The sequence below is a fragment of the Oncorhynchus kisutch genome, linkage group LG8 (genome assembly GCF_002021735.2).
Source record: "Oncorhynchus kisutch isolate 150728-3 linkage group LG8, Okis_V2, whole genome shotgun sequence".
NCBI lineage: Eukaryota > Metazoa > Chordata > Actinopteri > Salmoniformes > Salmonidae > Oncorhynchus > Oncorhynchus kisutch.
Genome location: NC_034181.2, coordinates 40,285,636 through 40,313,220, shown reverse-complemented (window position 1 = coordinate 40,313,220; position 27,585 = coordinate 40,285,636). Strand labels below are relative to the sequence as shown.

The window sequence follows — 27,585 nt, the reverse complement described above, 5'->3', positions numbered from 1 at the left end:
CTGTTACCGGATTTGTTTCATCCACGACCGCAAGGCCCTCCAGTAGGTGGTGAAGACGGCCCAGTACATCACCGTGCGCCCACCCATCCAGGACACCTACTCAAATTGGTGCCTGAGGAAGGCCAACAGTATCATCAAAGACCTCACCAGCCCCAGCCACGTGCTGCTGACTCCCTTACCGTCGAGCAGACGGTGACGGAGCATGAGGTCTGATGAACAAGTTATCAGACTGCTGAACACTTGAACTGACCACCTGCACTGACTCTCCACGCTTTAACACACACACACACACGCACGCACCCACACACACGCACACTACAGACACATCACAACTGCTGATACCAGACTCTTATTATGATTGCTAAACACTGCACAATTTAAACACTTGGCACCCAATCTCCCTTCCCCAAAACACTTGTAAATATTGGACTATAAATTGCGCCTTCCCGTATTATGCTTTAATGTTTATTCTATTTTATTGAGCCATTTACTTTATGTTCATATCCTTGTCTTTTATCATTTCTGGTTGTTGTTGCATTGTCGAGAAGGAACCTGCAAGTCAGCACTTCATTAGACTGTGTACACCATGTGTATCCCGTACATACGACTAATGAAACTTGAAACTTGAATATTGATCAATTGGGATCAGCACTATACCAGATAGAGCTTATTGATCGACTGATCGCAGGCCTGTCTGTCGCAAGCAGATTCCTCTCTCATGGCCTATCGAATCTTATCCCTTTCCATCACACTGTTTCGCTAAGGTCAGCAGACTTGTTCAGGCGCTCAGTGTGTGTGTTTGTGTGTGTGTGCGTGTGTGTGTGTGTCTGTGTGTATGTATGTATGTATGTATGTATGTATGTATGTATGTATGTATGTATGTATGTATGTATGTATGTGTGTGTGTGTGTGTGTGTGTGTGTGTGTGTGTGTGTGTGTGTGTGTGTGTGTGTGTGTGTGTGTGTGTGTGTGTGTGTTTGTGTGTGTGTGTGTGTTGTGTGTGTGTGTGTGTGTGTGTGTGTGCGTGTGTCACACATGCTCCTGAGTTATAGGGCTCAGCAGATCATTGCTCCTCTATGTGCAGGAGGCCTAAAGCAGGACTGCTGGGAATGGCATGGCTGACTATTGAGTTTTCAGTAGCGGGGAGAAATCAGCTGCAGTTAGTAGCATTTAGGGAAGGTAGTGCTGAATATTAAGTAGTAGACCTGCGACAGATGTCTATCAATTGAGTGTACTAAAATGCATTACATGACCAAAAGTCTGCTCGTCGAACATCGAACGTCGAACACTCTTCTGGGAAGGCTTTCCACTAGATGTTGGAACGTTGCTGCGGGGACTTGCTTCCATTCAGTCACAAGAGCATAAGTGAGGTCGGGCACTGATGTTGGGCGATTAGGCCTGGCTCTCAGTTGGTATTCCAATTCATCCCAACGGTGTTCAATGGGGTTGAGGTCAGAGCTCTGTGCAGGCCAGTCAAGTTCTTCCACACTGATCTCGACACACCATTTCTGTATGTGCCTAACTTTGTGCACGGGGCCATTGTCATGCTGAAACAGGAAAAGGCTTTCCCCAAACCGTTGCCACAAAGTTGGAAGCACAGAATCGTCTAGAATGTCATTGTGAGCTGTAGCATTAAGATTTCCCTTCACTGGAACTAAGGGGCCAAGTTCGAACCATGATAAACAGCCCCAGACAAGTATTCCTCCTCTACCTTTACAGCTGACACTATGCATTGGGGCAGGTAGCATTCTCCTGGCATCCACCAATCCCAGGTTTGTCCGTCGGACTGCCAGATGGTGAAACGTGATTCATCACTCCAGAGAATGCGTTTCCACTGCTCTAGAGTCCAATGTCTGTGAGCTTTACAACACTCCAGCTGATGCTCGGCATTGCGCATGGTGATCTTAGGCTTGTGTGCGGCTGCTTGGCCATGGAAACCCATTTCATGAAGCTCCCGACTAATAATTATTGTGCTGACGTTGCTTCCAGAGGCAGTTTGGAACTCGGTAGTGAGTGTTGCAGATGATTTTTACGCGCTGCTCGCTTTAGCACTCGGCCGTCTTGTTCTGTGGGTTTGTGTGGCCTACCACTTCGCGGCTGAGCCGTTGTTGCTCCTAGATGTTTCCACATCACAACAACAGCACTTACAGTTCTAGCAAGGTAGAAATTTGATAACTGACTTGTTGGAAAGGTGGCATCCTATGACTGTGCCACATTAAAAGTCACTGAGCTCTTCAGTAAGGACATTCTACTGCCAATGTTTGTCTCTGGAGATTGCATGACAGTCTGCTCAATTTTATACACCTGTCAGCAACGGGTGTGGCTGAAATAGCTGAATCCACTCATTTGAAGGTATGTCCACATAGTTTTGTATATATAGTGTTCTAATCTTTGTTGCGTGAGTATCACAGTATTCAGTGTCGTTGTGCTGATCAGGGTCTGGTGTTTCTAAATTGTGTGGCAGGGGTACAGTAGTGTTGAGTTCTATTGAATGTAGTGAGTGGTGTTGAACAGTGTTGAGTGGAATTGTAGTTTTCAGGAGGACTGCAATAAGACACAGGAGGGGGATGGCCCCAGAAGCCCACTGCATGCTGTTGCCACGGATACACACGTCATAACCAGCCCTGCTCCAAATATGAATCATTATCGCCGGCCAAGCTCAAAGAGTGAATCACCATCACACACACACTCGCATTCACTTGCCGGACTATCTGCATTGACCCTCTTAGTTCGCACGGACTCCTTTCACTCCTTTCCATCTCTTTTCATTCGCTGCTGCTACTGATTATTTCTATTTTTCGGTAAAACTTTTGTCATTCTATTGCTTATGAGCTTTGTTATGTTCTTGTCACAATTTATTCAACTTATGGGTCGGTAATCAGCTGGTGACTCTCCAGATTTGATTGGTTTTAATATACCTGAAATAACTGTTTGATACATGGAACTAGGAAGCACTGAATTGAGTAACGTGTGTTGTCATTTGTGTAAATAAGGGTGCTACTTTCTCCCAAAATGTTCATTATAGTTCTATGGGAAAGCTGTCCGTTCCTGGTGCTTTTCTCCCCGTGAATGTTTTAACCGTGTCTGATATTTATTTTTGGGTGATCTCTGTTTTAAGTGATCTGCTGATAATTGCTTCAGGGTTGTTGGGTCTAAGAAGGCTGTAGGATCAGTCCCACTGTTGTTTATTCAGATTCATATCGATTTTCAAAGAAGCTTTTAAAATGGCCATTAATCGCATTGTTGTTTCTAATTCATTTGAAAATTACAATTGGTTTGGCGTGTATTTGCTTTTTGAGGGCTGCAATATTTTTACCAGGTTTATTTGCCATTAAGTTGTGTGCTTTATTTGTAGTTTAACCTGTAGTTGTTGTCTCTCTTGAAAGTAAAAGATCATATTCCTGCATATGTAAAAAATATATGTCGTTTTCTTCTTTACCTTGTAATGATTTTTATTGGCTTTTTCCAAGAGACTGACTCATTTTTCTTTACTTTTAATTTCTAACTCAGATATAACTTTTTCCATGTATGAGATTATCATTCCCCTAATGTACGCCTTAAAAGCATCCCAAAATATATCTGTTGTTGGCTTTTCTCTGTCCCCTATGTATACATGTTCAATGTTTACATTTTTTCCCATTTACGTATTTAATACATTTGGGGTCTTGAAGATGCGCTCTTTTCATTCTCTATATTCTGTCACATGACATAGTGAATTACACTGTTTGGTGTAATTAAGCATTATACCGGAGAATGATTCGATGTCACTACGTCATTGATTTTTAAACCCAGTAAATTGTTGCATGCATTTAAAAATAGTAATCTCCAGGTGTCCTGTAAATTATTTATAAATTTGACATTTTTCATCATCTTTGCAGGCTCCTTGAGATTGCTTTTTAAATGCTACTTCTGTCAATCTTATCGAATATATGATATAGGTCGCCTGCTAAAATAATAGTTATTGTCTGGATCTGATCTAATAAACTTGAATTCTATCTAAAAACACCAGATTTGACCCTGTGGGACATGCATTCGGAAAGTATTCAGACCCCTTGACTTTTTCCAGAATTTTGTTACGTTACAGCCTTAATCTGAAATATATTAAATATGTTTGATTTTTATCATCAATACCCCATAATGACAAAGCGAAAACAGGTTTTCGCTTTGTCATTATGGGGTATTGATGATAATAAAAAATATAAAAAAATACCTGTTCAGACCCTTTGCTATGAGAAATTGAGCTCAGGTGCATCCTGTTTCCATTGATCATCCTTGAGATGTTTCTACAACTTTATTGGAGTCAACATGTGGTAAATTCAATTGATTGGACATTATTTGGAAAGGCACACACCTTTCTATATAAGGTCCCACAGTTGACCAAGAACCCGATGTTCACTCTGACAGAGCTCCAGAGTTCGTCTGTGGAGATGGGGGGAAACTTCCAGAAGGACAACCATCTCTGCAACATTCCACCAATCAGGCCTTTATTGTAGAGTGGCCAGACAAAATCCACTCCTCTGTAAAGGACACATGACAGCCCGCTTGGAGTTTGCCAAAAGGCACCTAAAGACTCTCAGATCATGAGAAACAAGATTCTCTGGTCTGATGAAACCAAGATTGAATTCTTTGGCCTGAATGCCTAGCGTCACATCTGGAGGAAACCAGGCACCATTCCTACGGTGAAGCATGGTGGTGGCAGCATCATGCTGTGGGGATGCATTTCAGGGACAGGGACTGGGAGATTAGCCAGGATCGAGGGAAAGATTAACAGAGAAAAGTACAGAGAGATCCATGATGAAAACAGAGCTTGAGAGGATCTGCAGAAAAGAGTGGGAGAAACTCCCCAAATACAAGTGTGCCAAGCTTGTAGCATCATACCCAAGAAGACTGAAGGTTGTAACCACTGCCAAAGGTGCTTCAACAAAGTACTGAGTAAAGGGTCTGAATTTCTGAAAAAGCTGTGGTTGTTTTGTCATGAGGTATTGTATGTCGTTTGATGAGGGGGGGGAAAATGATTTAATACCTTTGAGTAATTGTAACATAACAAAATGTGGAAAGAGTCAAGGGGTCTGAAGACTTTCCGAATGCACAGTACAATTAAATCAATGTGTATTTTGTAACATGTAAGGTAATATTCAACATTATAAAATGGGAGATTCACCGTATGAACACCTAGTTATTGTTTACAGTATATATATATAGAGCGTGTGAGCATGTGGGCTGAGTGGACATTTAACAGAGAACACACAAAAAAACAGAAAGCAAAGTACTTCTTTGTACTTTGAGGAACTGTGCCTTTTTAGGGCTTTTAAGCTCCTACTCCTCTCCTAATGTACCAACAGTCTGTGGATTATGTCATTGGAGAAAGACTGCCACTTAGGTACTGTGGTCAGTTTGTATTACCTTGTAAATTAAAAGGGAGAGTGGGTCCACCAAGAGACTGACATGAGATGAGTAGAGGCCCCACACATACTTCTGAGAAGTGTCTGATGCCCTCCCAGTCACCCTGTCCCAATCCCTCGGATAGAGCCCCTCTCCACTCTCACCAATACCGCCATTGAATCTTAGCTATAATGACAAACAGAATAATAATGACTCAACACTCTCTCCTAATCTGTCCAGAACACTTTTTCATTTTAAAGTAGGTTTCGCAAGTCAGATGACATTGTAGTATAGTTAAATCCTTCTTTCTCTCTCTCCCAAGCCAAACCCATCCCTCTCCACCTCCCCCTCCCAGATTGCACCCCCTTTACACCACCCAAGCCAAGTTTGCCCCAACCTCCCATCTTTACCCATCCAAGCCAAGCTTGTCCCAAGCCAAGCTTGTAGCTTGATTGGGGCTTCATCCGTGCTTGTGAACTCTATCCTCTGCGCTCCCCTCCACACCCACAGCACTGCTGGGAAGCTGAGGTGAGACTTGATCCTCTTTTCCTCCACTGACTGTCTAATCGGAATGTATTCCTTGAGTTTCTCTCTCAACCTAGCAGACAGGTCCTAGACGAATTGAATGGACCGGCCGTCCTTTCTCCCTGTCCCTCAGAAAGTTTATTTTGGTCTGATAGTTCCACATCTCTCCTCCTCTAAACTTTTCCCTCCGCTTGTGGACTTCAGTGCACAACACATCAGCTATCTGTGACCAGGCTAAAAAACCTTTCCAAGCCAAACCTTCATATCATAACTGCTAACCGCTACACATAGCCTACATCATTAATGTCACCATATTAGCTAACGTCATAGCTTATCAACATAGCTACTAGAACTAACGTGTAAGTAAACCCACTACAATCATGCAGTACAGTGAACAGTCAGCAAGCAGTTTAGCAGTTACACCGGCTCTCGTACTTCATTTTTAAAGAAATTAATTATTTGTTCAAAACTGTTCAACTGTTGTCTTTCTCTTTGAGTCAACTACTCACCACATTTTATGCACTGCAGTGCTAGCTAGCTGTAGCTTATTCTTTCAGTACTAGATTAATTCTCCGATCCTTTGATAGGGTGGACAATATGTCAGTTCATGCTGCAAGAGCACTGATATGTTGGAGGATGTCCTCCAGGAGGTTGTTATAATTACTGTGTAAGTCTATGGAAGGGGTTGAGAACCATGAGCCTCCTAGGTTTTGTATTGAAGTCAATGTACCCGGAGGAGGACGGAAACTAGCTGTCCTCCGGCTACACCCTGGTGCTACCCTACTAAGTGCTGTTGAGACTACTGTAGATATTTATTACAAAACAGTGTGTTTTAATCAATTATTTGGTGGCGTGAATATATTTAGTATAGTTTTATCTAAAAAGGAGAACTTTTTTAATGTTTCACCATTTAAAAAAAATTCTATTCACGGAGGATGGTCCTCCCCTTCCTACTCTGAGGAGCCTCCACTGTCGTGTATATAGCCAAGTTATCATTACTCATTGTGTATTTATTCCGCGTTATTCTTTTTTCTATATTTTTGTCTTTGCAATGTTGGGAAGGGACCAAGTAAGCATTTCACTGTTAATCTACACCTGTTGTTTACGAAGCACGTGACATATCAAATTTGATTTGACGCACACTGTCGTGCATGCACACACACACCTTCATGTTCACACACACCACACATTCATACGGGCCTACAATCACATGCAAACACACATATGATCAGTGGAGTTGTATACAGGTGAGGCAAGTTGGCAAGGAAGGGCCATGGCTAGAAAGTGATTACCAAGAGATGTGGTTCAGACACCTAGGTTGTGTAACATCTTTGTGTGAGGTGTGGAGCAGCTGCTGTTCTCTCCCATGGCGTGTCTGTCCAAGACACATTCCAATCCCTCCTTACTGTTCCAGTTATCAACCTGATGGCGATTAGGGTATTGTTTTTGGCTCGATACTCGCCCTCCACTCCGCCACTCCTCCATTCCCAGGCAGATGGAAAGTTCTAATAAGAATCTGTGTCAGCTCCTGCCACTCCTTCTGCCACTCTGACTAATTTCCAATAACAAACCAGGGGACAACTGTTGTGTGACTCCCATACTTTTCTTTAGGGGTTGTGAGGACACAGTGTCTCTTTATCTATTGTGGCTAAAGGACAATTCCACTCAAAAACTATCTTTTGGAATTTGTTCCATTAGTCCATTGTTGATATAGTCCTAAAATGTGTTGCATGTCAGCAATCAAGTTTTAAAGATGTATAACTTGCAAAATACTGAAATATTTTGCATCGTGTGATGCATGCCTCGGCATGCTGTCAATTAACTTCTGGTCCACATCCTGACTGATGGCAGCCCATTCTTGCATAATCAATGCTTGGAGTTTGTCCGAATTTGTGGGGTTTTGTTTGCCCACCTGCCTCTTGAGGATTGACCACAAGTTCTCAATGGGATTAAGGTCTGGGGAGTTTCCTTGCCATGGACCCAAAATATCGATGTTTTGTTCCCCGAGCCACTTAGTTATCACTTTTGCCTTATGGCAAGGTGCTCTATCATGCTGGAAAAGGCATTGTTCGTCACCAAACAGTTCCTGGATGGATGGGAGACGTTGCTCTCGGAGGATGTGTTGGTACTATTCTTTATTCATGGCTGTGTTCTTAGGCAATATTGTGAGTGAGCCCACTCCCTTGGCTGAGATGCAACCCCACACATGAATGGTCTCAGGATGCTTTACTGTTGGCATGACACAGGACTGATGGTAGCTCTCACCTTGTCTTCATCCAGATTTTTTCCAGATGCTCCAAACAATCGGAAAGGGGATTCATCAGAGAAAATGACTTTACCCCAGTCCTCAGCAGTCCAATCCCTGTACCTTTTGCAGAATATCAGTCTGTCCCAGATGTTTTTCCTGGAGAGAAGTGGCTTCTTTGCTGCCCTTCTTGACACCAGGCCATCCTCCAAAAGTCTTCGCCTCACTGTGCGTGCAGATGCACTCACACTTGCCTGCTGCCATTCCTGAGCAAGCTCTGTACTGGTGGTGCCCCGATCCCGCAGCTGTATCAACTTTAGGAGATGGTCCTGGCGCTTGCTGGACTTTCTTGGGCGCCCCGAAGCCTTCTTCACAACAATTGAACCGCTCTCCTTGAAGTTCTTGATGATCCGATAAATGGTTGATTTAGGTGCAATCTTACTGGCAGCAATACCCTTGCCTGTGAAGCCCTTTTTGTGCAAAGCAATGATGACGGCACGTGTTTCCTTGCAGGTATCCATGGTTGACAGAGGAAGAACAATTATTCCAAGCACCACCCTCCTTTTTAAGCTTCCTGTCTGTTATTCGAACTCAATCAGAATGACAGAGTGATCTCCAGCCTTGTCCTCGTCAACACTCACACCTGTGTTAACGAGAGAATCACTGACATGATGTCAGCTGGTCCTTTTGTGGTAGGGCTGAAATGCAGGGGAAATGTTTTTTTGGGGATTCAGTTCATTTGCGTGGCAAAGAGGGACTTTGCAATGAATTGCAATTCATCTGATCACTCTTCATAACATTCTGGAGTATATCCAAATTGCCATTATACAAACTGAGGCAGCAGACTTTGTGAAAATTAATATTTGTGTCATTCTCAAAACATTTGACCACGACTGTATATACACTGAGTGTACAAAACATTAAGAACACCTTCCTAATATTGCGTTGCACCCCCTCCCCCTTTTGCCCTCAGAACAGCCTCAATTCGTCAGGGCATGTAGTCTACAAGGTGTCGAAAGCGTTCCACGGGGATGCTGGCCCATGTTGACTCCATTGCTTTCCAGAGTTGTGTCAAGTTGGCTGGATGTGCTTTGGGTGGTGGACCATTCTTGGTACACATGGGAAACTGTTGAGCCTGAAAAACACAGCAGCATTGCAGTTCTTGACACAAACAGGTGCGCCTGAAACCTACTACCATACCACGTTCAGAGGCACTTAAATATTTTGTCTTGCCCATTCACCCTCCGAATGGCACACATGCACAATCCATGTCTCCAATTGTCTCAGGGCTTAAAATCCTTCTTTAATCTGTCTCCTCCCCTTCATCTACATTGATTGAAGTGGATATAGCTTTGACCTGGATTCACCTGGTCAGTCTATGTCATGGGAAAGAGCTGGTGTTAATGTTTTGTACACCTGCCCTTGCACTGTAGGACTAATTCACTAATCAACCTTAACCCACCACTCAATGCTGTTGATCCCACTAACTATACTAAGCACCACTGTCTTACCAGCAACTGGGACCTACTTTCTACTATTGGGGGATGTTTTACATGTAGATATGATTTGAATATATTATTTCTAATCACATATGCTTTATATATCATTGATTTGATTATGATTTCACCATTGTCCTTTATGTTGCTGCTCATTTTATTCGTTTGATCTGTGTTTTTCTTCAGGCTTTGTGTTATTTCATAATGTTCCAGTGGAGGTGGTTGGGCGCTAGGAGAGACGGACTCACAAACACAGACAGACAATCAGACAGACAAAAACAACAAGTGGAACAGACAACTAGCAGGATGGTGTCATGTAAATAGAGTGTGGCGGTTGAGGTGTACATGGCACAGTGAAGGTGAGCTATAGGCCCAGTAGAGGAGCCGGCCATCCAATCAGCAGGAGGTCCGGTGGTGAGACCCTGAAAGCCTCTCTGTAGATGAATAATGCAGAGCAGAGGGGCCGAGATAAGACGGCCATTAACCTACATCTGCCCCTCCCCCGCCACCCCCCCCCACACACACACATGCACAAACAAACACACACACACACAATTAATCCAGAACACTGTCTACCCCCAACACACACACCAGAAAATCCAGACTCTATACTAGATAACACTAGGCTCTCTCCTCCAGCACCACTTTCATCACCATCTACAGAGGAGTCTGTCCAAGGAATTTAGAGTGGGTTAATGGGGTAGGTTTTCAGGTAAGGCCATAGTGAGATATATGTTAGTGCCCAGACACACTCGACCTAACTCTGTCTCAGCACTTTGTGCTGAGATCTCATGTATTAAACACACACCTCTGGAAGGCTGTGTTAAATTAATCATCACAGTATAATTCCCCCAGCACTCCAACTCTGCGTCAGACAGACATATACACACAACACACACACATACTTTGTACATTTACAAACATAGAAAAGACACACAATCACACATGCATCTCCACATGCTAACACGTGAACTTACACAATTACTTTCAATTTACACAAATAGGTCAAATGCACGCAACACACACACACACACACACACACACACACACACACACACACACACACACACACACACACACACACACACACACACACACACACACACACTGAGTTCAAATGTAGGTCAGGTTTGATGTATTTAATTGATGATCTTACACAGGGTCACTGTTGAGACACATTTATCAGACAGCTTCCATGAGATACAGATACACAGGGTTACACTTCCATAGGAAAATAAAACACAGGTTTTCATAAACCATTAACCTTCTGTTACCAGGACATATAGTATATTAACATGTTTTGCACATATTTGTACTTATTTCAGTGCTATATATTTTTTAAGAGAAATTAGATAGTCATTCTAACAATGAGGAAAATAAATACTGTATTAACATTTATTAAACTGGAAGTGCATCTTAAAGGTCTAATGCAGATATTTTTATCTCGATATCAAATAATTTTTTGGGTAACAATTAAGTACCTTACTGTGATTGTTTTCAATTAAAATGGTCAAAAAGAAACAAAAATATCTTCTTAGCAAAGAGCAATTTCTCAAGCAAGAATTTTGCTAGGACTGTCTTGGGGTGACCTGAGTGGGGAGGGGAAAACTGAAAACTAGCTGTTATTGGTGGAGAAGTTTTAAACACTCTTTCTTATTGGTCTATTAACAAATTTCCCGTTTGGTGATGTCACCAGGCAGGCCAAAACTCCATCCCACCAAAACAGGCAGAAATTTCAGACAGTGTTTTCATACAGCTCTTACACTATCATCATTTTCACAATTTCACAGTATTATTCCCTCATAGTGCGGAAATACAGTACCGGTCAAAAGTTTGGACACACCTACTCATTCAATGGTTTTATTTATTTGTACTATTTTCTACATTGTAGAATAATAGTGAAGACATCAAAACTATTAGATAAATTCTAAATAAATCACAGACAAAGTAGGTGAATGGATGATCCCTGCATGTGCGGTTCCCACTGGGAAGTATGGAGGAGGAGGTGTGAGGGGGTGCTTTGCTGGTGTGGGGGTGCTTTGCCTGTAACACAGTCTGTGATTTATTTAGAATTCAAGGCACACTTAACCAACATGGCTACCACAGCATTCTGCAGCCATACGCCAACCCATCTGGTTTTTGCTTAGTGGGATTATCATTTGTTTTTCAACATGACAATGACCCAAAACACACATCCAGACTTTAAGGGATATTTGACCAGGAAGGAGAGTGATGGAGTGCTGCATCAGATGACCGGGCCTCCACAATCACCCGACCTCAACCCAATTGAGATGGCAGCCAACAAGTGCTCAGCATATGTGGAAACTCCTTCAAGACTGTTGGAAAAGCATTCCTCATGAAGCTGGTTGAGAGAATGCGAATAGTGTGCAAAGCTGCCATCAAGGCAAAGGGTGGCAACTTTGAAGAATCTGAAATACAAAATATATTTTAACACTTTTTTGGTTACTACATGATTCCATATGTGTTATTTCATAGTTTTGATGTCTTCACTATTATTTTACAATGTCGAAAATAATACAAATAAAAACCCTTGAATGAATAGGTGTGTCCAAACTTTTGACTGGTACAGTATATGTGACCCATTTCAGGAAGCTAGGCATATGCTGCACGTCACCACTTCACAGGGGAGGCATTTGAACATAAAAAATATGTTTTTTGGGGTAGAAATGCCTTCTGGAACATATTCACTTGCATGTGCCTTAATAACAAACGTGTATGCCATCTGTAAATATGAATACATTTGCTAGATAATTCTGAGTTAGTTTAGTCACAGAAAAAGACACGAACCTCCCCACTAGACATGATTGGCTGAGATAATGGATGGGCTGGAGATGCCGAGAGATGAGTTCTGATTGGTCCATGTAAAATGCTTCTGTCTATAACATGAGCTGCTGATTATGTGTAGATAATCATTGCTACCACTGCTTTTTTGAAAGATATAACGTTAGCCATGGAGTACTGCAAAAGTGTTGCTACTGCTCTCAACAACATTGTTGCCCTGAATTTGGCATGCTCTATCGACCAAGATCAGTGGGAAAAAGTTGTGATGGACTACTTTCTGCACACAGTCAGCGTGAACCGCAGTGACTTGACAGAGCAGGCCAAACAAACATTCATCCATGTATACGGGTAAGAGTGTAGCTACATTTTCAGATATTATACAGTGCATTCGAGACTCTTCCTAGAGCTGGCCGCCCGGACAAACTGAGAAATCGGGGGAGAAGGGCCTTGGCCAGGGAGGTGACCAAGAACCCGATGGTCACTCTGACAGAGCTCCAGAGTTCCTCTGTGGAGATGGGAGAACCTTCCAGAAGGACAACCATCTCTACAGCACTCCATCAATCAGGCCTTTATGGTAGAGTGGCCAGACAGAAGCCACTCCTCAATAAAAGGCACATGACAGCCCGCTTGGAGTTTGCCAAAAGGCACCTAAAGGAGTCTCAGACCATGAGAAACAAGATTCTCTGGTCTGATGAAACCAAGATTGAACTCTTTGGCCTGACTTACTTTGTACTTTTACTCAAGTATGACAATTGAGTACTATTTCAACTTCTGTACTTAAGTACATTTAAAATATTTTACTCAAGTAGTATTTTACTGGGTTACTTTCACTTTTACTTGAGTCATTTTATATTAAGGTATCTTTACTTCTACTCAAGTATGACAATTAAGTACTTTTTCCACCTTTGCAAAATGGCAACAGTTCGCCTACAGGCACACAGGGTAGCAGAATCGGGTGCACCTACCACCAACAGCCCGAGACGAATAAGAAAAAAAACAAGGCTTTGTCGTTGTTTTTTTTAACAGAAATGTTTGGCAATAGCTTAGGAATACGTTGGACCGGTAGGTGACCGTTGCTCTAGAAAGTTGAGTGAAGTTCAATCTCGTGCTTCTCTGCGTGAGCTGCTATTTCTGCGTAGCAGTCCAGGGGGAGCTGCACGGAAGTCTCGGGGCTACTGCGAGAAGCTTAGAGGGAACATTGGTTATGTGCATTATCTATGTAGTAATATTATTTGTATCTCAGATAGTCATCTGCATTGCTAGTTATAGCCTAATGTTAGCTAGCTAGCTAACATTGAACCCAGTTGGTTAGAATTAGCTACCTGCAGATTCATGCAACAGCAGTTCATGCATGGTGGCTAGCTATGACAATCCGTTCGTAGTGTAGCTATGGGTTTGGATTAATGTTCATTGTTTAGCTTCGTCAGATGATTACATGGGGATGATTACGGCCATCTACTGTATTTCATGAACATGTGTACATGTCTAGACAATAAGGACCAATCAATTTAGCTAGATGTGGCCGGGGGCTGGTTATAGAATTTCTTTCACATGACCCATCAATTTAGACACGTGTGGGTAAGTGGGTAAGCATCATCTAATATGTATACTATATTTTTATTGGGACATGTTCTATTTTAGATATTTCTACTATGCAAATATGTAAGTTACCATTTAACTGTACCATTTACATCTTCTGTATCCTGTGCATGTGACAAATAAACTTAGATTTTTATTTGATATATTGTGTGTTTACCAGAGACAGTAATGTGAAGAACAACATGACCTGCACCAAAGTCAGAATAGGATTTTGGCCAAGGACTAGATAAAGTGTATTTTTACTACTACTTTTTGCTACTACTTTCACCACTTTCAGTCTTGAAATCTTTGGTTGTTTACTACACTACCTTACTCACTCTGTTTAGCACATGGCCTCACATGTGAATCCTTAAAGAGATGGGTGGGGCTAAGGCTTAAGTGGTTGTGAATGATGTTGAATGGGTGTAGACAAAGAAATGCATTCAAGGGCCATTTTCTCAAAAGTGGGGTTACAAGTTTATCAACTTTCAAAGCAGAATTACTTTCCCATTTTTCCTTAACTACAGTGTATGATATAACATTTTGTAGTCTGTAATTTTATCCAATAAAATTTTTAAATAAAAAACATAAAAAATGTCGCTACATAAGACCGAATTAAGGATCACATTTATAAAACGCAGGAATTTCACATTTTTGATTGCACTGGGCCTTTAAAGTTTTTTTTTCTATTGGAATATACGTGTACCCTCTGATATGCAATATAACATGTGCTTTTATAGGCTACTTGCTGGAATATCCAGAGCCAAGAGCCTCTTGTAAAGTGTATTATGTGGCTGTTGTGCTATATATCATGGATTGATTGCTGTAGTGTTTTTACGTCATATCCAAGAGGCATATAGTTACAGTAAACTATGATATAGGCCCTCGTGAACCATTTCAATTTTTGAGCCTGTTTCTCATGCTGAGGTCTATAAAGCACTAAAAGCAATGGAGAATAAAAAGTATTCAGGTCCAGACAACATGGACCGCTACCTCTTAAAGATAGCAGCTGGTATTATTACTGAACCTGTGGCTCACACTTTCAACTTGAGTCTCTTGACCAATTTCATACACAGCATTTGGAAATCAGCTTATGTCCTCCCACTGATAAAGGGTGGAGATCCCTCAGATGCTAATAACTATCGTCCTATCTCTAAACTCCCTAACCTGGCCAAAGTATATGAATCCCCCTAGTGAACTCAGTTAAAAACGTCTTAATTGAAAAGAACATACTGAGCGGGGTTCAGTCTGGCTTTAGATCGGGGCACAGCACCACAACTGCAGCTACGGCAGTGGAAAACGACATCATTAATGCACTTGATAAAAAGCAACGTTGTGCTGCTCTGTTTGTTGAGTGTAAATGCTGTAATCGTTGCTGCCTTCTTGGCCAGGGGTCTCCCTCGAAAAAGGGGCTCTGGGTGTCAATGGCCTTTTCCTGGTTAATAAATTATTTTTTATATTTTTTATTGAGGTTCACTCGACACACACACACACACACACACACACACACACACACACACACACACACACACACACACACACACACACACACACACACACACACACACACACACACACACACACACACACACACACACACACAAATAGTGGCTGAAAGAGTGCAATTCAAAGCCCTCATTGACACTCAGACTGGATTGTCAAAATGTCATCAATCCACGCATATGTGTGTATTAATGTGGCCATTCAACATTAAATACATCAGGGAACCTACAGAGTGCACCACCACACTTACAGCCATTCATTTACAAGACAAACAATGGATGGCAAACAGTATTAGGAGGAAACATGTTTTTTACCTGTCTCTCTTTCTCTTCCCTTTTCATTATTCTTCCTCCCTCCACTCTACTCCACTTTCCTTCCTTTTCCTTCTCTCTCGTCACCTTTGCTTGTATTGAGTGGGAAGAGGGGAGCTGGTTTCCTAGTGGCATATGAGAAGGTGAATGTGGTTTTTTATTAAAAATAGAAAAGCACTGACAGAGAAAGAGAGAGAGAGAAATCTCTATTTTTAAATGGAGGGGTTTGGTTAGGAATCTGATATGCTTGTTGACTGCAGCTAGGTCCTGCTCTGTCAGGTACAGAGAGGGCTGGATTCAGAGCCTGTCATTTCATTGCAGTGTAAATGAAATTGTATCCTTCCTTCTATCTCCATCGGTCTTCATCCCTTCATCCTTCTCTCTCTCCCCCTATTCAATTCATTCATTTGTCCATCATCCCCCTCCTCATCTCCTTTCTCTATCTCTCCCCCTCTCCCCCTCTCCTCTCATTCCTACATACGCTTTTTTGTCTCCTCCTCCTATCCCTCCACCCTTAATTTCCTCAGTGTACATGAGATCGATAGATCACTTCCGGTGTTCAGCGGGGTTAGAGGTGGATTTAGAGAGCAACATGCTCGGGTTACCCTGCTGGAGGGCCCTGGGGTGGCTGATTTGGGGGGGTCAGCGGACCAGAGGGGTGACAGTGACAGGACACTTTACTGGTCACTCGACATCACTGCCGGTTAGCACTGAGCACGTCTGAAGTGGACGAGGAACACAAGTTCCTCCTGGGTTCAATCTCAGCATCTCCCCTCATTTTGACAACACTGATAGACATGATGCCATTTTAAACCGTTTAATACACTCCACATGTCCATAACCCCAACAGCCCTTAACCCCCATGTCCAATAAATGTTCTGCTGCTGTCAGTCTGTCTGTCTAAGGGAGAGCGCCCAGCAAGCCAGAGGAGATCAATATAGTCAACCAGGTCACCGGTGATACAAGTCAGTATTCAACGTCCATCCATGTCTGGGGATGTCAGGAAATAATGTGGAAACCGGCCACTAGGAGCATCTGTGAGCAGTGTTAGCTTCAAATAGGTTCCGTAAGCATCTGCCTTTGATTCCAAAGGTCGCATGTTCAAATCCAGCAATAGAAAGTTGTTTTTGAGATATTTGTTTAAAGCCTATCCCAAACCTTAACCCTTACCTTAACCAATTAGAGTTAATGTCTAACCTTAAGAATTAGGAGCTAATGCCTGAACTTAACCCTAACCTTAAAAATGTGGAGCTGGTGTCTAAACTTAACCTTAAACACAGAAATTTGAGAAACAACCCCCCCCCCCCAGTCCAGCCAGCCCACCCCAGCAGCGGAGCTGCTCTCTGTCTGTTTAATGGTGTTAGGTCAGGACCTGACCCCACTTAAGCTTTTACCTACACCCCCCAGCCCCAAACGACTCCCCGCGGCCCACTGACCTCCTCCCTCCCCTCCCTTCTCCAGGCTAAATAGCATTTATAATGATCTGACCCTGGACCTCACGTTAAAAGTGAGCACCCCCCCCCCCCCCCACACACACACTTACTTAGAGACAATAACCTGCTTGGGATGCTGTGTGTGTGTTTTTTTAAGCACATGCCCACTCTAATATCATGGCTGAAAACCATAACTCTCTAATTACTGTAGTATCTGGTGTTTGATTGAGATACAGAACGAGGAGAAGTTCATTACTCTCTCAGATTTTGTCAGGCCTAGAGTGTGTTTCTGTGGGGTTCAGAGAGGCGTGTATGTGGGCCGCAGGACGTCACTGTCTCTGGTAAGTCATGTACATGCCCTAACTGCCTGTCGTCTACCAGGCTGTCTGCACCTCAGGTCAACCTGATTAGACCAGCCGTGCTCGGAGGATCACTTCTCTCAGTCAGAGAAAATCCATACGTACGTCTCTTTTTACACTGCCCAGAACATTGGGGTCCAGTCAGATCCAAGATGGACGTCTCTCCAGTCTCAACAATGCATTGAAGTGCAGCCACTACTGTACAATGCGGTAGCGTCACGGCTCTTCCTGAGGACGGCGGTGGAGAGGGGGGCATAATGGGGGCACATAATTTGAGCACCCACAGGGGAAGAGAGAAGCCTGTTTGCGGAGAAACCACTCAACACATTAGCGGTGGAGAATGAAAGAGCTCCTCTGTAGAGCGCTATAGTGTCCTCGCTCCGCTTGAACCTCAAGTAGCAGAGAGAAGCCACGGCAGCCCAGTAAAGAAAGGCTGGACGAAAGAGATCCGGTGTTGTGAGATCGTAAAGTTTAGTTGGAATTCTCAAACCACCAGGAGGCGAGGCTCACCTTAAGTCCTAAACTAAGACCCCTGTAGAGTTTTTCCTGGTCAGATGTCGTGGTGAGGAAAAACTCCTGGCCCTAGTCAGTATGAATTAGGGTAAATCGTCCCACTACGGGATGGTTAACTTGCTAACCACTGCTCCACTAGGCTTAACCTTCGTGAGGGAGATCATAACTATCTCGTTATTACCTTGGTAAGGGTCGCTACAATGCTTTTCATGAGTGCTGCTGTCATGCGCCAGGGCTTATGTTGTGTCCTGTTTCCACAATGCATCTACTATTTTCGACGGACCTGTGCTTTGACTTGTAGGAACATACCAGTCATGTTTCACCACAATCCGATGATCAGGGTGCACGCATGGAAGCATACACCCACACTATCACACACACACACACACACACACACACACACACACACACACACACACACACACACACACACACACACACACACACACACACACACACACACACACACACACACACACACACACACACACACACACACACATACTAGCATACAGACATACAAACACACACACAACCTTATTAGCCTGCTGAGAGACAATCCCTCTTTGTTTCTCTGTCCTTTTCCACTGCCTCCTCCTCCTTAGGAATGCACCACTTCCATGACTCCACTGCTCCAAAAACAACACCGTGGTGTGTGTGTGTGTGCGTGTGCATGAGTGTAGGTGCGTGTGGGGTGTGTGTATGTGTTCGTGTTTAGAGATTGAGACTGTGTGTATGAGAATAAGAGCTTAATTGTTTATTTTGGGATGGGAAGTGGAAACCAGAGAAGAAACAGAGTTTGGTCCACAGAGAAATGATGGACAACAAAGGAATGAGCACGGGCTCAGCGTCAGACCATCGTTCTCTTTCCCCATTCACAAAGCACTCTATCAACGCACTTTCTCTCACCATGACCTAAACTACTGTTGTACGTTCATGCAATTTGAATACATTTTTTGAAAATAGGTTTGGTCCTCAACTTCCGCTAGTTTAAAGAGGTCATTCACAATTGCCAAATCCATTTTTAGACTTTCAAATTCATGATATATAGCCATTGATCTTGAGGAATTTGACTGTAAATGCCGAATGAGCTTAGTTCAACTGTCTGATCTGGCTTTCATAGCTGCCAATGCATTTGAGAGTGGTCACATTTCTCCAGCCCCACCCCTTAGATGTTTACGGGAGGAGGGAAATTGCCTTGCGATGAGGAATGTTGGGCCAGTAACTGAAAGGTTGCTGGTTTGAATACCCGAGTGGACGAGGTGAAAAATCTGTCTGTGCCATTGAGCAAGGCACTTGACTCTAATTGCTCCAATGAATCCCTCTGGATAAGTGCGTCAGCTGAATGTAAAAATGTCAAATGTTCACTGAAACAGTGGAGGGGCGGATGCTTTGTTGTTGTTTGAAACACAGATTTCCCATTTAAAGACCATTTTTCTGTTGGTGGATCAGAGGAGACCGATGAAATCCTACACAGTAACAATACAAAATGCACTCAGTTGCATATAAAATGTGTTATACCCATATTGCGTGCTTTGGATATGGGCTTTGACAATGAACAAGGACGGGTGTGGTGATTGGTATGTAATTAAGCTTTGTGCTTTTTTTGCTTAAGACAAAAACATGCCTCCCCTTCCATTTGTTTCTTTCCTTCTTCCACCTTCATTTTCCTCAAACACCTCTTCTCTTTTCTTCTCTTCATCTCTCTCCTCTCTTTTACCTTTTCTCTCATACTGAATTCCACTCCCCTCGCTTTCTCTCCTCTCTCAGGTGCATCGTCTGTGATCAGCAACGATGACGACTCAGCCTCTCCTCTCCACCACGTGTCCAACGGCAGTAACACTCCGTCCTCCTCTGAGATGGGCCCAGACGCCGTCATCATCGGCATGACCAAGATCCCCGTCATCGAGAACCCTCAGTACTTCCGCAGCAACAGCATGCTCAAATCAGACACCTGTGAGTAGAACAACAAGACCATGGCTTACGCACACACACACACGCACAGAGACAAGTATGCAACACACATATGAATGTCTTCCCTTCACCACCAGTTCATTTTAACTGGTAACAACATGTTCTGAGCTGACATAGCCTACTATGCTGCAGCGAAGAAGAGTAACGTGCGGACTAGGAGATCTCAGGGATCTGAGTGCTGATGTCCCCGTGAATCTGTTACACCAACACATATTGTAGACGCCATCTAAGAACCCGCACCTGAATGTGCGTATGCATGGGTTGCCATAGCAACAATCTCTCCGCTGCTATGGAACTGGCCTTGGAGCTGCTGATAAAATGTGTTGAGTGGGACAGGACGCATTCTCTGTGTGTGTGTGTGTGTGTGTGATGTACAGTATTGAGTGTAATTGACTGACATTTTATTTAAGAAAATGTATTGGTAGTTCTAAGCGTTCTAAGGCACTGCATCGCAGTGCTTGAGGCGTCACTACAGCCCCGGGTTCAATCACAGGCTGTGTCACAGCCGGCCATGATCGGGAGACCCATGAGGCGGCGCACAATTGGCCCAGCGTCGTCTTGTTTAGTGGAAGGTTTGGCCAGGATTACCTTGTCCCATCGCGCTCTAGAGACTCCTTGTGCCGGGCCGGGCGCCTGCAAGCCGACTCCGGTCGCCAGTTGGATGGTGTTTCCTCCAACACATTGGTGCGGCTGGCTTCCAGGTTAAGCAAGCAGTGTGTCAAGAAGCAGTGCGGCTTGGCAGGATTGTGTTTTGGAGGACTCTTGACCTTCGACTCTCCCGAATCCGTAGGGGAGTTCCAACGATGAGACAAGACTGTAACTATCAATTGGATATCATGAAAAAGGGGAAAAAAGTACCAACAAATTATAATAATAATAATGTACTGTCTTCAGAGACCAGTCAGACCACAGCCCTCTCCGAATTGGCCCAGACAGGAGAAGAGACCAGAGACAGATATGCACATACACATACACACATACACGCACGCACGCATTGTGTGTGAGTGCTTGTGCATCAATGCCACTTGTCAGCAGTGTAGCTGTATCCATCTAATCCATTAAATTCAAGGTCATGTCAATGAACACATGTTCCTGTGCAAAGATAACCTCTACAATAGGACTGTGTCTCTCAGTAGTCTCAGTGTGTGTGTGTGTGTGTGTGTGTGTGTGTGTGTGTGTGTGTGTGTGTGTGTGTGTGTGTGTGTGTGTGTGTGTGTGTGTGTGCGTGTGTGTGTGTGGGGGGGGGGGTTCTTCTATCCTTGTGGGGGCCTTAAATCCACCAAAGTCCCCACAAGGTAAAATTCTCTGTTGTGGCAACATTTCCCACATCCCCATGAGGACAAACACTATTAGTATTAGGGTTGCAATTAGGGTTAGAAATAGGATTAGGGTTAGGAGTTAGGTTTACGATTTGGGTTTGGGTTAGGGTTACAAGTTAAGGTCAAGGTTATGGTTATGGTAAGAGTAAATGTTATGGTTAGGGCTAGGGTTTAGGGAAAATAGGATTCTGAATGGAAAATAATTGTAGGTCCCCACGAGGATAGAAGAACAAAACGTGTGTGTGTTTGTGTGTGTGTGTGTGTGTGTGTGTGTGTACAGTCCCAGTGAAAAGTTTGGACACACCTAGTAACCAAAAAGGTGTTATGTTATATTTTAGATTCTTCAAAGTAGCAACCCTTTGCCATTGATAACAGCTCCTGTGTCTATGACAGTTCCTGTGCATATGACATTTAGAGGCAAAGATAACCTCTACAACAGGACTGTGTCTCTCAGTGTGTGTGTGTGTGTGTGTGTGTGTGTGTGTGTGTGTGTGTGTGTGTGTGTACAGTACCAGTGAAAAGTTTGGACACACCTAGTAACCAAAAAAGTATTATGTTATATTTTAGATTCTTCAAAGTAGCAACCCTTTGCCTTGATGACAGTTTTGCATACTCTGGGCATTCTCACAACCAGCTTCAGCTGGAATGATTTTCCAACACTGTTGAAGGAGTTTCCACATATGCTGATTACTTGTTGGCTGTTTTTCCTTCACTCTGTGGTCCAAATCTCAAACCATCTCAATTGAGTTGAGGTTGGGTGATTGTGGAGGCCAGGTCATCTGATGCAGCTCTCCATCACTCTCCTTCTTGGTCAAATAGCCCTTACACAGCCTGGAAGTGTGTTGGGTCATTGTCCTGTTGAAAAACAAATGATTGTCCCACTAACCAGATGGGATGGCGTATGGCTGCAGAATGCTGTGGTAGCAATGCTAGTTAAGTGTGCCTTGAATTCTAAATAAATCACAGACAGTGTCCTTTAGTAGTGGTTTGTCGCAGAAATTTGACCATGAAGGCCTGATTCACACAGTCTCCTCTGAACAGTTGATGTTGAGATGTGTCTGTTACTTGAACTCTGTGAAGCATTTATTTGGTCTGAAATTTCTGAGGCTGGTAACTCTAATGAACGTATCCTCTGCAGCAGAGGTAACTCTGGGTCTTCCATTCCTGTGGTGGTCCTCAACTATAGCGCTTGATAGTTTTAGCTACTGCACTTGAAGAAACCTTCTTGACATTTTCCGCATTTACTGACCATGTCTTAAATGAATGATGGACTGTCATTTCTCTTTGCTTATTTGAGCTGATCTTGCCATCATAGGGACTTGGTATTTAGGGCTATCTTCTAAGTAGGGCTGTCATCTGTCTATCACCCCTACCTTGTCACAACACAACTAATTGGCACAAACACATTAAGAAGGAAAGAAATTCTACAAGTGAACTTTTTACAAGGCACACCTGTTAATTGAAATGCATTCCAGGTGACTACCTCATAAAGCTGGTTGAGAGAATACCGAGAGTGTGCAAAGCTGTCATCAAGGCAACGGGTGGTTACTTTGAAGAATCTCAAATATAAAATATTTGTCAACTTGCATGCCTTGCAACAGAAGGACTAAAGGCCGACACAACAGACGTTTCCTCCTTTCTTAGTGCAGTCTACTCTTCTTTCAACCCCTGTTTCTTCCTTTTCTTCTCTCCATCCCGGTCTCTGGGTTTAGAAGGATTAACATTGTACTGGAAAGTTTGATTCACAAATGTATTTTTACCAGGATGTTTACTTGCAGAAGGGCTCTCCTCCTGTGGAAATGATCCCATTCCCCCATGACATCAGAACACAGGGACTAAAGTCTAAAGCCAACCCCTATTCTACCATCCAGAAGTGAGGCTTTGGAAAAGCACAGCTACTTAGCCGAAACTAGAGAGGATGACAGACAGTGAAAGGGGGTGGACTTGGATAGGGAACATGTCTCTTCTTGACATGTACATATTACGTACTTACAAAGAATGATAAAAGAGTACATGTGTCAAGTTTGGTTGTGTAAATGTATATTTACTGTACATGAATTGGCGGTAATGGTGGAGTTGTATGGTTGTAATGGTAACAATATCCGAGTTTTAACTTGAAACCATGCTATTATTGTTGTGAAAGAAGAGAATTAGTGAGCAATAGTAACGAGCTGTGGCTTTTGTGGATAGATGTTCTGGGAACTGTGGGAACTTACATGTAATTAATTCCCTGAGCTGTTGTTTTGGCAGATGTGATGTCATCAGGTCCACATGTTTTGGCAGATGTGATGTCATCAGGTTCACACACATACACACAAAGCTGCGCTCAGGTCTTGAGTCTGTATGTGCTAGTCTAATGGCCTAGGCTCTCTGTCTCCCTCTCCCTGTCTTTTTTTTTTACATAATATTGGGTTATGCCTCTCAGTAAGTTAGTGCAGATCGATGCAGCTTCAAAGTCTAGCCCGCTGTAATGCAATAGCTCGAGTGGTGAGCTTTTCTTCAAATGCATTTCTTAATCAGATCAGAAATAAATCTTGATGGTTTGTGTCCGGGTCCACGGTTTCTCTCTCTGAAGACAGTAACCTGCTGATGAATATGTTTGGGTGTTCTCCACTGTCCTCGTGCTGTAGAGGGAGGCCTGGGTTGAGTTAAGTGGGTGCAGAGCATCTACAGTATCTGGCTGCATGAAAACCGCTCTCGGAGAAAGCACTGGGAAAAGCCTGCTATGTTATTACCACCAGACTAATCTCCGTGTTTGTTCAGTCAAAAATCGTTGTTTCAAATAGACCTTCAAACATCAATTTCTGACGATTCCCACCTGACAGCTATTACATATGCTGAGAGACAGAGCTGAGCTAACACTGTGTAACACGATGTTACAAATTGCTATCATCACAATAAAAAGACAGAATACGAATAGTAAAACTTCCTTTCAATTGAAAATACATTGATTACACAAAACACATCACCGCAATGTACAGTACCAGTCAAAGGTTTGGACACACCTACTCATTCAAGGGTTTTTCTATTTGGACTATTCTCTACATTGTAGAATAATAGTGAAGACATCAAAACGATGAAATAACCCATATGGAATCATGTAGTAACCAAAAAAGTGTTAAACAAATCAAAATATATTTTAGATTTTAGATTCTTCAAAGTAGCCACCCTTTGCCTTGATGACAGCTTTGCACACTCAATCACTGACAGTGTCTCCAGCAAAGCAACCACACACCATCACACCTCCTCCTCCATGCTTCATGGTGGGATCCACACATGCGGAGATCATGCGGTCATACCGGTCCTCCTGAGAGCCAGTTTCATCATAGTGCTTGATGGTTCTTGAAATGTTCCATATTGACTGACCTTCATGTCTTAAAGTAATTATGGACTGTCATTTCTCTTTGCTTATTTGAGCTGTTAATGCCATAATATGCAAAATAGGGCTATATTCTGTATACCACCCCTACCTTGTCACAACACAACTGATTGGCTAAAATGCATTAAGAAGGACAGAAATTCCACAAATTCACTTTTAACAAGGCCCAGCTGTTAATTCAAATGCATCCCAGGTGACTACCTCATGAAGCTGGTTGAGAGAATGCCAAGAGTGTGCAAAGCTGTCATCAAGGCAAAGGGTGGCTACTTTTAAGAATCTCAAGTAGAAAATATATATTCATTTGTTCAACACTTTTTTGGTTACTACATGATTCCATATATGTTATTTCATAGTTTTGATGTCTTCACTATTTTTCTAAATAGTAAAAATAAAGGAAAACCCTTGAATGTGTAGGTGGGTCCAAACTTTTGACTGGTACTGTATATAAATAAAATAAAATAGTAGCTAGATCATTCGGTGCAACAAATGATGGCTCCCAGACCCTTTATCCAACCATAAGCCATCTCTTGTCATATACGATACATCCAGTTTAGGAAGTCACACTGATATCTGTAATAACTAGGTTCTGTCTGTCTTGCAGTTGTCCAGCACATCAAGAGGCACAATATAGTTCTGAAGAGGGAGTTGGGAGAAGGGGCGTTTGGCAAGGTTTTCCTGGCCGAGTGCTATAACCTGTCTCCTGAGCTCGACAAGATCCTGGTGGCTGTCAAGGTAACGCTGCTCTTTACTATCACAACCTACTGTAGACTACATTGTTTGACCAATTTCCAAATGGACTCCTAACCCCCAACCCCCTAACACTCTTATAGGAAAATCTGCCAATAGCCTGCTTCCACCAAGGCTTCCAGCATTCTAAGTCTGTGGTGAAACGAGATCTCATTGGAGAGTTTTCATAAAAAATACATGACATGATGGGAAAGAACCCCCTCCCCCCTCCCACCCCCACCCCCCTGACCTCCTGTACTTTCTGTGTCCCACTGTGGGACTCCCACATTATTCTAAGTGTGAAGTGGAGCTTTTTTGTATGTACTAGCAACCTGCAACCAAGTCACATCTAAGATGATAGATCCAAGTTGCCATCTCTACGGTCTAACTTATTCATATCCACTAATGGTAGTGGTTTTACAAGAAAATATTGGACAGGCATGCAGCCATATAGGCTAGGCTACCTTGATTATGGAAAAATATGCAGAGGAGCCATTGATCAAGATACTGAACAGTGATATTAGTGATATTAGCTAATGCGTTGGCAGTCTCATGAAAAGATGCTAGAAGTCACACAGGCGATCAAAGGCACCAATGTCCTGGTCGGTTGTACAATATCATAGGTAAATCACGTTCAGGGGGTAGTTTTCTGAAAGCTATGTGTGAACAGACGTCTTCTGTACGTGTGAATAAACTTCAAAACTTGTCGAAAGAAGCACTTCAATGTTGGGTTGTTAGTGCATGGACGTGCAGTTGCCCAACACTGCCTTGCAGCTCTCAGAGACTGCCATGCAGAGCTCAGTATAACTATCAGCCCACGGAGAGAAGCGGGAGATTGAACTTCACACAACTTTCTAGAGTTTTCCCTGTTAGTTGCCACCATCAACGTTTCCCTTTAGTGTGGCAATTGTGATCAAATCAACGCAATATTAGCCACTTTCAATACAACACACCGCAAACTAAACAAACTATGCACTAGATTTTGTTGTGGACAGAACGCATCGGAGTAAGATTCTATCGTGCAAGACTCAGCCTGTACTCTACACAGACTGGTGCGGCATAATAATGGCCGTAATGGAACAAATGGAATGGCTTCAAACACATGAAAACCATGCTTGATGTATTTGATACCGTTCCACTGATACCGCTCCAGCCATTCCCACGAGCCCGTTCTCCCCAAGTAAGGTGCCACCAACCTCCTGGGATGGATCTGTGCTATTTACTTTGAACTGGACTATGTTTACAGCTGTGGTCGTGAGTAGATGCACTTGTCTTGAGATCAAAGCAAGAGCTGCATGTATCCACGTGTGCACATTCTGTTCATATCCTTTGCTAGTTAGTGCGTTATTAGCCCAGTTATAGATCATTTGTAGTCAGCAATGGGGGAGTCATTGATTCCTACAAGAGCACAAAACGTGTACATTGCTAGCCATCTTTGAAAAGAGAGTCAGGTAAAGAGCTTTTCTTTTGTCTTAAAGGGTCAGTGATGTATTTTGAGAAGGCTTGAATAAACTAAGTAGCCAATAGGCAGAAGGTAGCATAATTTGTCTGATTCTCTGTAATAATGTTATGGGAATAATAACGTATTTTACAACGTATCAAACAACACAAAACATTTTCCTGCACCTCCTTGTCTGAAGGACAAGTGGATAAACAGGTTAATGTCAAGCCCTGCATGTTTTTTTTCTTCTCAAAAAGTCTCATGGAATGTTGGCCTAAATTGAACAGCACACATTGGCAGCTACTGTAGGCTGAATGGTAGAACAGCTATTTCCATGTTAAAATGTTATGGGATGCATTTTCTCCATTGTTTTTGATGGTAGGTCACTCTGGTAGGCCTACATTATTATACAATTGCCAGAGTAACCTACTTGGCCACTGTTAAAACTGCAACTTAAAGCAGCTACAGCCTCAGTGTTCACAGTAAAGTTTGCGCTAACAGACTTAGTGACAATTTTGTAGTTGAGGGAACACTGCCCAAGTCCATTTCTGTTCTGATCATAGTGATGAGTCCTGTTTCCTGGAATGGACACTTCAGTT

General features: G+C 43.0%; 1 protein-coding gene across 3 annotated transcripts in view; it reads left to right on the top strand.

The window, feature by feature from the left end:
* LOC109895673 (BDNF/NT-3 growth factors receptor-like) overlaps positions 1-27,585 on the top strand; it is a 90,478-nt gene that overhangs the window by 23,344 nt on the left and 39,549 nt on the right. For all 3 annotated transcript variants that reach the window (XM_031830358.1, XM_031830356.1, XM_031830355.1), the window contains 2 exons: positions 19,918-20,103; positions 25,421-25,551. In XM_031830358.1, coding sequence (XP_031686218.1) covers positions 19,918-20,103; positions 25,421-25,551 — 317 coding nt within the window. The remainder of the gene's footprint in view (positions 1-19,917; positions 20,104-25,420; positions 25,552-27,585) is intronic.